At 36.3% G+C, this 14,318-nt stretch overlaps 1 protein-coding gene across 3 annotated transcripts in view; it reads left to right on the top strand.

Moving 5' to 3' along the window:
* Positions 1-4,899: 4,899 nt before the first annotated feature.
* The window catches only part of LOC129309358 (synaptotagmin-5-like), a 36,281-nt gene continuing 26,862 nt past the window's right edge, over positions 4,900-14,318 (top strand). For all 3 annotated transcript variants that reach the window (XR_008592905.1, XR_008592904.1, XM_054950923.1), the window contains exons 1-6: positions 4,900-5,314; positions 5,448-5,498; positions 5,583-5,703; positions 6,391-6,512; positions 7,430-7,531; positions 9,339-9,413. Coding sequence is in view for 1 of the 3 variants with exons in the window: in XM_054950923.1 (XP_054806898.1) it covers positions 5,105-5,314; positions 5,448-5,498; positions 5,583-5,703; positions 6,391-6,512; positions 7,430-7,531; positions 9,339-9,413 (681 nt within the window). In the remaining 2 variants the exon portion in view is untranslated. The remainder of the gene's footprint in view (positions 5,315-5,447; positions 5,499-5,582; positions 5,704-6,390; positions 6,513-7,429; positions 7,532-9,338; positions 9,414-14,318) is intronic.

Raw genomic sequence — 14,318 nt, 5'->3', positions numbered from 1 at the left:
GTTAGGTTAATTAATCTAATTAACCCATAGCTGTCACAACCAATTAATCCCTCAAATTGACTCATAATCATCATCATCATCATCACATTTATATCATCCTTATTTAACCTCAACTACACCCAATTATCAATAAAGTTCATCCATCAAGCATAAGGTTTCAGAGTCAAGCTACCCATTGTTATAAACATCATTAAAACAACTTAAACTACACTTATTTAATTTCAGACAATCTTTTAAATTCAAGCCCATAGACTAACCACCTCCAAAAATGAAAACCCTAACTCACTCATGACAATCTAGTTAGAAATGGAGATTACTAGGTAGAAGAAAGGTTAGAGTCATTACCTTAAACCTCTAAAGTCACAAAATCGAGCTCAATTGGTCGAGAGACCAAAATCCTAGCAGAGCCACAATATTTTGGCACTACATGCTCTCAACTCTACTCCCTCTCTATTTGTCATTCAATAGAACGACATATTTAAATTTTTGGCCATATGCCATAGTGCATGGCATAGATTTGGGCCCCTAACTTAAGTCAAGTAATTGGGCCCCATTTGTTCCAAACTTATTTTGGACCCTATTTAATCCTAATATATCATTCTAGGCCCAAATTCAAACATAATTATGTGCCTAAACACTAGATTAACCTCAAATATAAATTCATTCATCAAATTAGATCTCAAAATAATATCACTTCTAAATTTAAATCCTCAGTAACATCTTAATTTCTACAATTTATTTAAACATTAAAATTAGGATGTTACAATATACAAGTTCATTATAGACATATGTTGTGGAGAAATCACTAAAAGAAAATTGAGGGATGGTAGCAAAGAAATCACTAAAGCCTTGAAGGGAAGACTAAAGAGAAAGGGGGGTATATCATGAAGAAAGGGAACACAATTTTAATTAGAGAAAAGAAAGTGATGTGGAAGCCACCTAAGCATGTCATGTGAGCATAAATGAATCCATTAATGATCGATATAGTCAAACCCTAACAACATAATAACATTGTACCAAATTGAAAAATGTTTGAGATATAAAGATTGAGAAAATGTTAGGGATGGCATTGTGCCCAAAAACACTCACTATGTTTTGTTGGACGTGAAGGGAGTCCCCCTATTTGGGGGGAGGTTTTGGAGGGGAGGGAAGGGAAAACTTTAACCTCCTCTCTCCTCTAACCAAGGAGGGTTAAGGACAATAAGGGTGTCTGTGTAAAAACTTCAAGGGCATATTTATACCTTGATCATTTGATTTAAAATCCTATTTTTTTACCTTTTACTTAATTTTTATACAACTCATCATAATTTTAACAAGTCAACACACAATAAATAACATAGTTTATGCATAGATTAGCCACTATTAAGACTTGTAGTCATATTTAAAAATCTAAAAAATAAGGTTGTAGATAAATAAATTTTAAAAAATACAATGAAAAAAATATAGAGAGACTAATACCAAAAAACATACTAAAAAACAAAAAGGCTACCAACTATAGGGGTGGACCAAGGGTCACCCTTAGAGGGGGCTGTGGCCCCCTAGATTTTATTTAATTTTTTTTTTTACTAAATGTAATGAGGTATGGTTTTCTAAAGGAGAAAATTATAGTTTTAACCCTTGAATTTTCAATTTTAACTTTTATCTTAATATTTTCATTTGTATTCCTTAGTTCTTGCACCTACTGGCTGTTCATATTGTCTTTTCACTTAATAAAACAAATCTCTACTTCAATATCAATTATTATTATTTACCTTTCTTTATCTCTATAGTCCTGTTTGGTATAAAGGATTGGAGAGATGGGACTAGCATTAGCACTAGCTAGTACTAGCTTTTTGTGCTTGGTATAGAGCATTGGGAAATTTAATCTTAAGTCCAATTCCATCTACATGGGATTACCCAATCCCACCACCCTTGGTATTGGGAAATCAATCTTAGGATTGATTTTTTTAAACCAAATTATCCTCATTCTCACACCCACTCTCCTATCTCTCTACCTTCGCCTCTAACGTCATCCTTCACCATTCTCTCACTCAATTGAGTCTGCCATAGCCGTCCCTGGCATTGGCACTGTCCTCCACCATTGACAGGTTCGTCTTCCTCCCTACTCTTTTTGTATACCTTCATCCATTCTCCCTTCATCTTCCTTCGTCTCCTTTTGTCTTCCTTTTGCCTTCCACCATAGGCACCATTCTCCCTTCGTCTTCCTCCCCTCTCTTTCTGTCTACCTCCCGCTGTCATCCACTACCAGTTCGAGTCTTCTCCCTTCATCTTCCTCCCTTCTCCCTCTGTCTACCTCCCGCAGTCCTCCAACACTATATCTCCTCACATCTACTCACCTTCTTGCCTTTGAATCTGCGTTGAACAAGGTCATTGTGTTTGCCTTCGAATCTTTGAGATCTATCACATATGAGAAGTTGCTGGATTTGCTTCCAATTCTATGACGATGAATAGGGTGATAGGTGGTAGGGGGAGGTTGGGGTCGATTCGTGAGTGATAGAGAGATGGGTTTTGGTAATTTTTTTAAATTATAAAGGGGTATTATAGTCTTTTTATAATTTATGTTAATTATGAAATAAAATGAAGGAAAGTATTCTTTACAATTATTACTCTGTATCAAACATAATTTTAAAGCTCTAATCCCACTTTCAATTCCAATCTCAATTTCAGTCTTAGTGCTAATCCCAATCCTTTCAAATTAGGCTTGCATACCATAAAGGGCCTATAGGTAATAGCAAATAAAACTATGAATATATTATTATTATTATTATTATTACCTTACTACTACTCCTACTACTCCCACCACTACTACTACCAACCACTAACTACCACCACCACATTACCACCACTACTACCACTACTACCAATTATGAAATAAAATGAAGGAAAGTATTCTTTACAATTATTACTCTGTATCAAACATAATTTTAAAGCTCTAATCCCACTTTCAATTCCAATCTCAATTTCAGTCTTAGTGCTAATCCCAATCCTTTCAAATTCAGGCTTGCATACCATAAAGGGCCTATAGGTAATAGCAATAAAAATATGGAATATATTATTATTATTATTAGTATTGACTATTACCACTACTACTCCCTACCACCACTACTAAACCACCAACCTACTACCCACCACCACCATTACCACCACTACTACCAGACTACCACTACACCCCACCACCACGACCACCCCACCGACCACCACCACTACTACACCACGACTACTACGACCACGACTACGACGACTACTACTACTCCCACCACCACCCACCACTACGACCACTACTACTACCACCACTACTACTCCTACCACCACTACGACTACTACACGAACGACTACTACGACGTACGACTACTAACTACCACGACTACTACCACTACTACCACCACTACCCACCACCACCACCACACCACCACCACTACCCACTACCACTACTACTACCACCACTACTACTACTACTACCACTACCACGACCACTACGACTACGCCTACCACTACTACCAACTACTCCGACCACCACCCCTCCCCACCACCACCACCACCACTACCACTACTACCACTACTACCACCACCACTACTACCACTACTACACTAATATTATTTAATTTTTATCTTCAACTATTTTTCTAAATTATAAAATTATGAATTTTTTATAGGACAATACTTAGATATTACTACTACTACCATTACTACGACTACTACGACTACTACTACGACTACTACCACTACTACGACTACCACCACTACCACCACCACCACCACCACCACTACCACTACTACCACTACTAACCACCACCACTACTACCACTACATCATTACTATTATTTAATTTTTATCTTCAACTATTTTTCTAAATTATAATTATGAATTTTTTATAGGACAATACTTAGATATTTAGCCTCATATACTCAATATATTTTTATCTAATTAAATCAAAATAATTGAATTAAATATGTTAAAATATTAATAACAAGAGTTTTGTTATCAAATACATAAATTTATAAAGAATGCACATGTCTTTATTTAATTTAAAACAACCATATTAAGTATATAAAGACTTGTAGGGCAATTTATTTTGGGAACAATTTTTTTCTCTAGACTAAAAAAATAAAAATTCTGTTTGGTAATGTGTTTTCAAAAAATATTTTAAAAAATAAAAAAAATAAATATTAGTTTAAAGAATAGAAAAACGGAAATGTCTTTTAGGTATTCTAGGATTATCTGTTCTGAAAAATAAAAAAAATGAGAAAAACAACTATTTTTATTATTTTGTTTGTTCTCAAAACATATTTTATAAATATCAGTTCTCAAAGTAATAAAACAAAAAATAGTTCCAAACTGGCCTTAAGTTTTTCCTTTATTATAATGAAGTTTTTCCTTTTTTATAATGAAGTTTTTCCTTTTTATATATTCTTTGCAAAACTTTTTTTTTTGAATTTTTGGCAAAATTTTATTATTCAAATTTTCAATGCTAATATATTGATAATCATAAAGATGATATTTTTTCTTTTGATTTTTTACGTTTATATATGATTTATTATCTTAAAAATTTTATCAATTATGTTATAAATTTTTTAATTAATGGCAAAAGTTCAACTGACTTGATCTGAATACACAATAAAATTGGCCTCCCACAATTGCCTTGGCTCCGCCACTGACCCACTATACTTTGCCCCCGCACACAAGACCACAGGAATGATGGTCAAAGAATATCCATGCCTATCAATTATCATGAAGTTGCCCGAAAATGTCAACGTTCTGATCATGTCGGCAAAATTAAAATTAAAAACAATAATGCTAATACTAATAATAATAATAATAATAATAATAATAAAGAAGTCCGAGCGCCTCGCGGAATTCCGGCATTTGAAAAAGCTGGTAAAGTATAATTTTGTTGAGCATAACGCATTCATTACCGCTTAGTCAACTTCCTATCTACCAGTTGAAGCCTTGTGATCCTCTGAAAGTAGTGAAATTTGTAGCTTCACTTCGACACTTACATTTATCCGAATCCCGTCAAATCTCCATCACACTTTCCTTCAAGCTTTCACGTCGCTCACATTTCACATTCACAGTCACAGCCTCTGCTTCTACCGGCAAAGGGAAAATGGCTTTCTTTTTCGGCCTCTTGCTCGGAATAGTTGTGGGACTTGCCGTGATTGTAGGGTTCGTCAAGTGCGAGAATGTGCGGTCCCTGCGCCGGTCTGAGCTGGCAGCGACGGTTGCCACTTTTGCGAGGATGACGGTGGAAGATTCCAGAAAGATCTTACCTCCTCAGTACTACCCTTCTTGGGTCGTCTTCTCTCAGAGGCAGAAGTTGAGCTCAGCTCTCTTCAATACTCCTTGTTCACTGTTTTGCACTTCTTCTGCTCCTTCCCCTTTTTTTAATTTTAATGCATTATTTTTTGATGGTTTTCACTGGATTGACGTTCCGATTTTCTTTTCTTCAGGTAACTTGGCTTAACAATCATCTTACAAAGATCTGGCCCTATGTTAACGAGGTAACTTTGATGGGTTCAAATAATCAAGAGTTTAGTCTTATTTTTCGTGAAAATGATTAGAATTTCCTAACATCGAAATTTCAGGCTGCCTCTGAGCTAATAAAGACATCGGTGGAACCCGTTCTTGAACAATATAGACCCATTATTTTGGCGTCGCTGAAATTTTCCAAGCTCACTCTTGGTACTGTAGCACCCCAGTTTACAGGTCAGTTGAGTTCATTGATTGAATTAAATGAATTTGGATTTTAATCAATTGATTCTTTCTGTAATTGGTAGAGCACAATGGTGTCTTGCAATTCATGTAGCTGACCCCGCCTAGTGGGATAAAGGCTTGTTGTTGTTGATTCTTCCTGTAATTCCACTTGTGATCCTTGTCATCTCCCTTTCCTTTTAATTTAAAGAATACCTAGAGAGACATGTATGCTAACAGTCATAATTCGTGTTTGCTTTCATTTCCTTGCCTTTTGATTCTTACGTTGGGTTAAAAAAGCTTTATTATATGATCTAAAATATCTGTCAATTAATTACTGATGGGGTTGAGTAGTTTAATAGAACGATCAAATAGGGATTAGATTCATTTTGGGTGTTTTCTTGACATTTGATGGAATCTGTCTAAATCATCTTATTCTGCTTGCCATTTATTTCTCTTCTGGTTATTCACTCGTGGAGTTGCTCGTTCAACTTGTAAGATATAAAACTGAAAACTAGAAAGTTTGTATATTAGGTTGTTCGTCCATGCCTGCTTAATAAAAATATGATAAGGTTCATGTATTTTCTCTTGTCACGTTACTGTGTTCCTAATTTTCCCTGTTAAGGAATCCGTCCTTAAGCTTTTGCCGGATAGTGTTTTACATTTTATTGACACATTTCATTTGTTGACGTTGATCTCTAGGGTTCTCTATAATTGAGGATGGAGGGAGTGGTGTTACAATGGAAATGGAAATGCAGTGGGATGGGAATCCAAGTATTATACTTGATATTAAGACTCTAGTTGGTGTTTCACTTCCAGTGCAGGTATACAACTTACTTAATGTCTGAACCTTGTTTTAGTAGTAGCTATTTGATTTCCTTCAAATGGTCTAGTTGCTTTTGCTGTTGATTAGGGTTAAGTCATTAGTCTCCTTCATGTCCGAATTTCCATGTAAAAGTGCCAAGAATTGTCCTTTTTTTATTTTTTTATATAACTAAATCTAACTATTTTAAGTCTTGAACCTCTCAAGTTTGGTTCATAATAATTTAAACCAGACCATTCAAATCCATTCATGATTACAAAATTGATAAATTATGTGGATGTTGAACTATTCATTTTTCTTGTGTTGGGCTGAATCAAAATCTTAATATGCATTGTTTTGTGGGCTCTATTCTTAATATTGAAAGTAACAATCAAATTGAGCATTCTTTCTTTAAATCTGATTTTAGTTCAATAAGAAGTTGGTTGCAATAGGGGAAAAATCAGTTAAGATCTGATTTTCTATAGGACGAGAGTTTGGGAAGTAGAAAATATAATGCAGCTTAATGGTGCGATCACTATTTTGCATTTTGTAGACATTGTCTGAAAGTGTAGAATTTTTGTCTACTGGCTTCACAATGTGATCAGTGTTCGGCTTTGACTGAAAATTCAGCATTATTGTGTTCTCTCTTTGCTGAATCTTTAATGATTATGCTGCCTACTTCTGGACAGCAAGAGTTACAAATTTTTGACTCTTGTTATCTCTTTTGCTAGTGCATAGTAGATTACCAAATCAGGGGTTTCATATCTTTTACCTTTTCTATAATTGTTCAATTGCTTAAATAATGATGGAACTGACTGATATCGAACTCTTTCTGAATGCTGGCATTGACTGTTTGTGCATAACTAACATTCTGTTGGTTAGCTTTATTCCTATAATGACTATAGTTGATTTTGCTGTCTTGTACCCTCCCCTGTTCAGGTGAAGAATATTGGATTTACAGGCATTTTCAGATTGATTTTTAAGCCACTAGTTGATGAATTTCCTGGCTTTGGAGCTGTTTGTTTCTCTTTAAGGCAGAAGGTATCTTATCTCTTTCTAATGTGATCATTCCTACTTGTTTTAGTGCATCTACAAGTGTATTAGGATTTCAGATCTAACTGACATTGGCATTTCTTATTTTTATTTTTTTAGCTGAGCTTGGCTTGCACTTTTCTCTGTTTCACCCTCATTTTTAAAATCAAACTATTTGTAACATTTGTAAATTCATTATCAATTATCAATTACTTGACTATAAGTTCTAAAGCCGACCCCACCTAGTGGGATAAAGGCTTGTTGTTGTTGTTATTGTTGTTGTTGACTATAAGTTCTAATAGAGTCCTGCTGGTGGACTTGAATGGAGAACATTTCTTTTTTTTTTAAGTTAGAAGTATACCTTTCTTGTTCCTTGTTTGGAGCTGAGAATGAACACAGGTTGAGTGATGAAATGCCCAAATTGTCATCATTCTCAATAATTACAATATTACTGATGTACACAAGTAGGATAATGCTAGCTTTAGAACACTGAATAATCACACTTAGTTTCATTCATCTGAAACTTGAGAGTTGCATCATTGAATCTGCCAAGCCAAGTTCGTGGGCTTTTTCCAACTCAGATTTATGAAGGTGAAAAGCTTTCCCGCACTTCCTTAAGAAACAAACCTTGGTGGTTGCTCCATGTAAATGATCACCAGGTGGGAATGTGTTCGTGATATTTAATTGGTATAAGGGCTAATCATAAGTAGTGGCCATGGAGATAACGAGCTGAACAAAGGCAAATGTTGCTACTATAGAGAAATTGTTAGTAATCAACGAAATAAGTCTGAGCATAACTCTTAGTGACCAGCTAAACTTCAAGATGAGCTGTAGTTCCATCAGAATTAATCTTCATAGCAGACACCTACTTGTATTCAATAACCTTGCCTGCAAGCAGATTCACTACTTCTGTTGGTACTATTGTGGTATCAGGTAACTCCACTAAGTGTGTCGTATCTGCATCTAAATGGATGATTTATTTTGGTGCCATAAATCACACTATAGGTAACCCAAGTCTCTTTTACACCTTTCACATGTCATGCCTCCACCTCTAGTTCCACCTCTAGTTTTGCCATACCTGATTAATCAAAAGAACGCATTCAGTTATTCACGATACAAACTTCCATGTATGGTCACAAAATAGCATTAGCAACACAAACTCACAATTCAAAGCCAAAAGAGTGCTTAAACAAACAATACCAAAATGATTCTGAACAACACCTGGGTAATATCCAAATGGTACCAAAAACAATACAAAGCAGCTAACAAATGCTTTAGTAGAGTCAGTAGCCACCCCAGATTGAACCCAAGAGACGATAAATTTAGTGGGGTTACATGGATTATAGATTATCACTTATGCTAATCCTTAAATTTTTTGAACAATGAACATCATATGGTCCTCGAGAATTTTATTAATTTTCTATGTTATTTGAAACAAAGCACCCTTTCTTATAATTTATACTTTGGCATTCATGCCTACTCTTAGGTGTGAATATGAATCTGCCAAGGACTGATAGATATCTAATCCTTAGCTGCATTGTTGAATCCTTCCTAAGTAGATTTAAATCCCACTGCAGCTAGAGGTTGAGTTCAATTTTTCCATTTGCAAGACAGAAGTCTGTATATTTCCTTTCACTCTCTCTCTATCATAGTGCACAAATTCACCAACACAAGGGGTACTCAGTGTCCTATTTTGACATTGTTTGGTGCACGCTAGAATTACATCCTTATTCCTATCTCATTTTTCCATCAAAGCATCAAGAGCATTCACATGCTTCTGCAATATTTAATCATTTAAAAACAAATTCACTTGCAGAAAAATTTGGATTTTACCCTAAAAGTTGTTGGCGGTGACATATCAACAATCCCTGGATTATATGAAGCAATTGAGGTTTGAACAGCTACTATTGTTTGTTAGTGATTATCCTTGTGCAGCAGCTTCCTTGTATGGTTGATTTACTATGTCTTCTTATAATATCTCACTATTTAAGAATATGTAATGAACATCATGATAAAGCATGTGATTATTCTTGCAGTTTCTTTTCAATATCAATGTGATGACATGACACTTAGAGTTTTGCTGTATTCCAAATTGGACCATTCCTTCATGTGATATGATGTTCATTAAGAAAAAAGTATGGCTCTTAGAACTGTTGGTTTAGAGAATGATTAGTTAAGTCAGCTCAAGCAAAAGTTGTGATAAGATCCCAGATAATATGCATTTAAAGGCTTATTCAAGAAGGAAGCATCAGAAGATAAATTAAGATAAATTTAGTTTTATTTAATTTTTGATTTAGGAATATTTTAGGATAGGTCTCAAGATATTTAGATATTTATTTTTTATTCAGTATTTTATTTTATTTAGATATGGATTTTAGGATAATTTATTCCACTATCTAGTTATCTAGATTTCATTTAATATTTTTGATCGTATTTGGCTTTATAAATATGACTTGCAACTCAAAAGCTAGCATGTCATTAATGAATAGTCTTTAAACCCTTTGAAGATCCTCTAAGCGTGGCTATTGAGAGAAATATAAAACGAGATTTTTGTTTTATATCATTTTAATAGATTTATTTCCTTTTGTTATTTTGAGCACTTACCAATTTGGTATCATGAGGGTGGTTTTTAAAAGCAGAAAGATATTTTAAATATTATGACATAGCTAAGGAAGACAAGGTGGATGTAGCGTTGATGGCTCTAGAAGGAGATGCCCTTGATCTATTCGCCTGGATCAAGCATGAGAGAATGCTGCACTACTGGGATGAACTTGTTACAGTTTTACGAGAAAATTTCAGACCCCCAGAATACTTAAATCTCGATGAGTACCTGTATAGTATCAAACAAGAGGGCTCAATGCATGATTATTGCCAGGAGTTTGCCAAATGGTCTAACCCGTGTTAAACACTGTCCTGAACACTGCTTGCTTGGGTATTTCTGAATGGATTGTGTGAAGAGTTGTGAGCCAACATGTGTATCCACAAACCAAAATCAGTTTATCAAGCAATGAGTCTTGCCCTAGAGTTTGAAGGCAAGATGCATCCATGAAAGACTCGAGCCAAATTTTTTCTAGACCCAAAACAGGTTTAGCCGTACATCGACCCCTCTCGCATGAGATGAGAAGTATTTTGTGACATCCTCTTCAACGAGTATGCACAAACCAGCAGCGTTGTCTTCCTCTGTGCTTAGACCCACAACTTCTACGTTGCCCAGAAACTCGTCTAGTGATGTTGAACAATAGATGAGAAGAGAGATAGGCTTGTGTTTTCGTTGTGGGGATACGTTCAGGCCTAGGCATCACTACAGAAGCTCCTTCTCGCTTATGGAAATCATTGAAGAAGGCGAAGAATTGATGCCCCCCTTGAGGATACTGGAGTTGAAGAAAATAATTTTGAAGGAGCCGAAATCTCTTTAAATGCAATCCTGGGAAGTAACACTGGTTCTGTGATGAAGCTTAAGGGAAAGTTAGGCAATTGCGAAGTATTATTATTAGTGGATAGTGGATCCACTCATAATTTTATTTCAGACTCCTTGGTACAAGATCTCTTCCTGCTTAGTAATTTTATTTCTACCTTTGGAGTTTGATAGAACCCAACTCTAAAATTAAATGCACAACAACAGAAAACTATAAGACAAGCAATTAATGACGGAAAATGCTGAGATTTTGCTATTAATGACGGAATAACCAAATCAGTGTTACAAAATAACCTCCACTAATTCTGGCCAAAACCTTATTCCCTGATCAGTACTAAGAATGCAAGAACACAATGCTGAAACAGCCCCTCGCTGGTTTTTCGAGAGACCAAGACTCTCCTCACTTGTATCTTCTCTCTAAAACATTCTGAATGAGTCCCTCCCAAAACAAAGTAAAATATTAAAGCAACCCAAAAGTAACTCTAGCTTCTACGCTGAGTCTATAGCCACTCTACAGGCATCATTACTTACTCCCTATTATCAGGACCCTAAGTATAATAACCTTAAACTGCTGGATCTTTTCTCTCTGACCCTTGTCTCTGCCTCAATTTCCTCTCATATGTTTTGATAAATTTTCCAGCTCTATCATTACCCGCCCTTAAAAGCTTCACCTTGTCCTCAAGGGGAAAATTTGGAAATTGCATTGAGATGGTGTTAACCAATTCCCAAGAGTTCTCAAATTCGGGTAAATCCTTCCACTTCACAAGGATCTCTCGCTATTCATTCATAAGAGTTTTGACTTTGCGAACTTCTTGAGGTTGCACTTGGAGTTCGAACTCATCAGAAAGTGCTGGTGGAATAGTGGGGTTAACAGCAGCAGATTGCAAAGATTTTTTAAGTTGAGAAACATGAAAAACAGGGTGAATTCTAGCTGTTGGAGGAAGTTCCAGCCGGCATGCAACTTGTCCCACCTTCCCAATAACCTTGAAATGGTCCATAGAAACGAGGACTCAATTTTTCATTGACTCTGTGAGCTAGACTTTTCAATCGATAGGGTGTAATTTTAACATAAACCATATCATTAAGTTCCAACTGTAGGTCTCGGCGGTGCTTGTTTGCTTGCTACCTCATCTTTTTCTGCGCCACTGTGAGGTTATCTTTTAAGGTTGTAACAACCTGATTTCGCATCTGAATCTACTCATTAACTTCCTCTATTGCAGAGGATTCTTCATGGAGCTTGAGGAATGTGGGAGTGTCCCTACCATAGAGTGCTTTAAAAGGAGTCATTCCTGCTGCACTGTGATAAGAAGTATTGTAACAATTTCTGCCCATGATAACCAATGAATCCATTGACTTGGCTTCTCATTCACAAAACATCTTAAATAAGTCTCCAATCCTCTATTTAGCGCCTTTGTTTGGCCGTCTGACTCAGGATGATAGGCTGAACTGAGGCAAAGTTGGGTGCCGGCTTGCTTAAATAATTCGTGCCAAAATTGGCTTACAAACACCCTGTCTCTATCAGAAACTATGGTTTTAGGAAAACTGTGTAGTTTCACAATCTCACTCACAAACACTTCATCAACAACTTTAGCAGAAAAAGGGTGAGATAATGGTAGGAAATGAGCATACTTGGTAAACCTATCCACCACCACAAGTCTAGTGTCATACCTCTTGGATTTTGGTAGCCTGGTGATAAAATCCATACTAATATCTTCCCATATTCTTTGTGGAATGGGTAATGGTTGCAAGAGTCCAGCGGGAGTGAGAGCTTGGTATTTATTCTTTTGACAAATATCACACCTTGCAACATATTGTTGGGTGTCCTTCTTCATTCCTTCCCAATAAACAACATCGGTCAGCCATTTATAAGTACGTAAATACCCTGAATGTCCTCCCACCGGTGAGTCATGATATTCCTTTAGTAGCAATGGTATACGTACAGAATTTTTTGACAGCACTAATTTTCCTTTGTAGTGTAAACACCCTTTTATCAGGCTGTACCCTTATGCTTCTGCTGGATTAGTGATCAGCTGTTGCATAATCTTGCTCAATTTGGGGTCAGCTTGCACTTCCTCCCATTCTTCCATATCATTACATTGCCACATTGAAAACCCATCATTTCCAAGGATTCTTCCTGTCTAGAGAGAGCATCAGCTGCTCTAATTTCCTTCCCTGGTTTGTAAGTTATTTCAAATTTGAATCCCATAAGTTTAGATACCCATTTCTGTTGATTCTCTTCCAATACTCGCTGCTCTAGCAAGTACTTCAAGGCTTTCTGATCTGTTCGTATGTTGAATTTCTGCCGCCATAAGTAGTGCCTCCATTTCTTGACTGCCATAATAATTGCCATCAGTTCTCTCTCATAAACGGAGCATTGTTGAGCTTTACTTGAGAGTTTTTGGCTATAATAAGCAAGGGGTTTGCCTCTTTGCATCAATACAGCACCAACCCTTGTTCCAGATGCATCTGTTTCCAGGTCAAATGGGATTGAAAAATCAGGCATTGTAAGCACTGGTAAGGTAGTCATGGCTATCTTGAGTTTTTCAAAAGTGGTAGTTGCTTCCGTTGTCCATTTGAAAGCATCCTTCTTGAGCAAATCAGTGAGCAAGCTGGCTATTTTTCCATAGTTTCTAATGAATCTTTGATAATAACCGGTCAGCCCTAAGAAATCCCTTAGTGATTTCACATTCTTGGGTTGTGGCCATTTCACCATGCTTTCTACCTTCAAGGGATCAGCTTGGACGCCTTCTTCTGAGATAATATGACCAAGATATTCAACTCTTGGTTGGATGAAACTGTATTTCTTCTAGTTGACCACCAGCTGATTTTTTCTTAAAATATTTAACACAGTTTCTAAGTGTCCCAAGTGAGTAGATAGATCACTGCTGTACGCAAGGATGTCATAAAAAAAAAACAAATTTGCGTAAATGCTCACGAAACACCTCATTCATCAGTGATTGAAAGGTGGAGGGGGCGTTGGTAAGCCCAAAAGGCATGACTTTAAACTCAGTGTCCCTCATGGGTTCGAAAAGCTGTTTTATGCTCATCTCCAGCTTCGACTCAAATTTGATGATACCTCGGCTTCAGATCCAGCTTTGAAAACATAGTGGATCCTTTCAATTCATCCAACAATTCATCGATAGCTGGGATAGGGAACTTGTCAGGAACTATAATTTCATTCAATGCTCTGTGATCTATACAAAACCTCCAGCTTCCATCTTTCTTTTTAACCAACAACACAGGGCTGGAATAAGGACGGTTACTATGCTAAATAATTCCAGCCTTGAGCATATCTCTTATCATGCCTTCAATCTCATTCTTTTGCAAGTGTGGGTTTCTATGGGGTCGTAAATTTGGACGTTGCTCCCCTGGCTTGATCAC

Source organism: Prosopis cineraria, unplaced genomic scaffold (assembly GCF_029017545.1).
Source record: "Prosopis cineraria cultivar Desert tree isolate PC_DT_omini unplaced genomic scaffold, ASM2901754v1 PC4, whole genome shotgun sequence".
NCBI classification, from domain to species: Eukaryota; Viridiplantae; Streptophyta; class Magnoliopsida; order Fabales; family Fabaceae; genus Prosopis; species Prosopis cineraria.
This window is presented reverse-complemented; position numbering and strand designations above follow the sequence as displayed.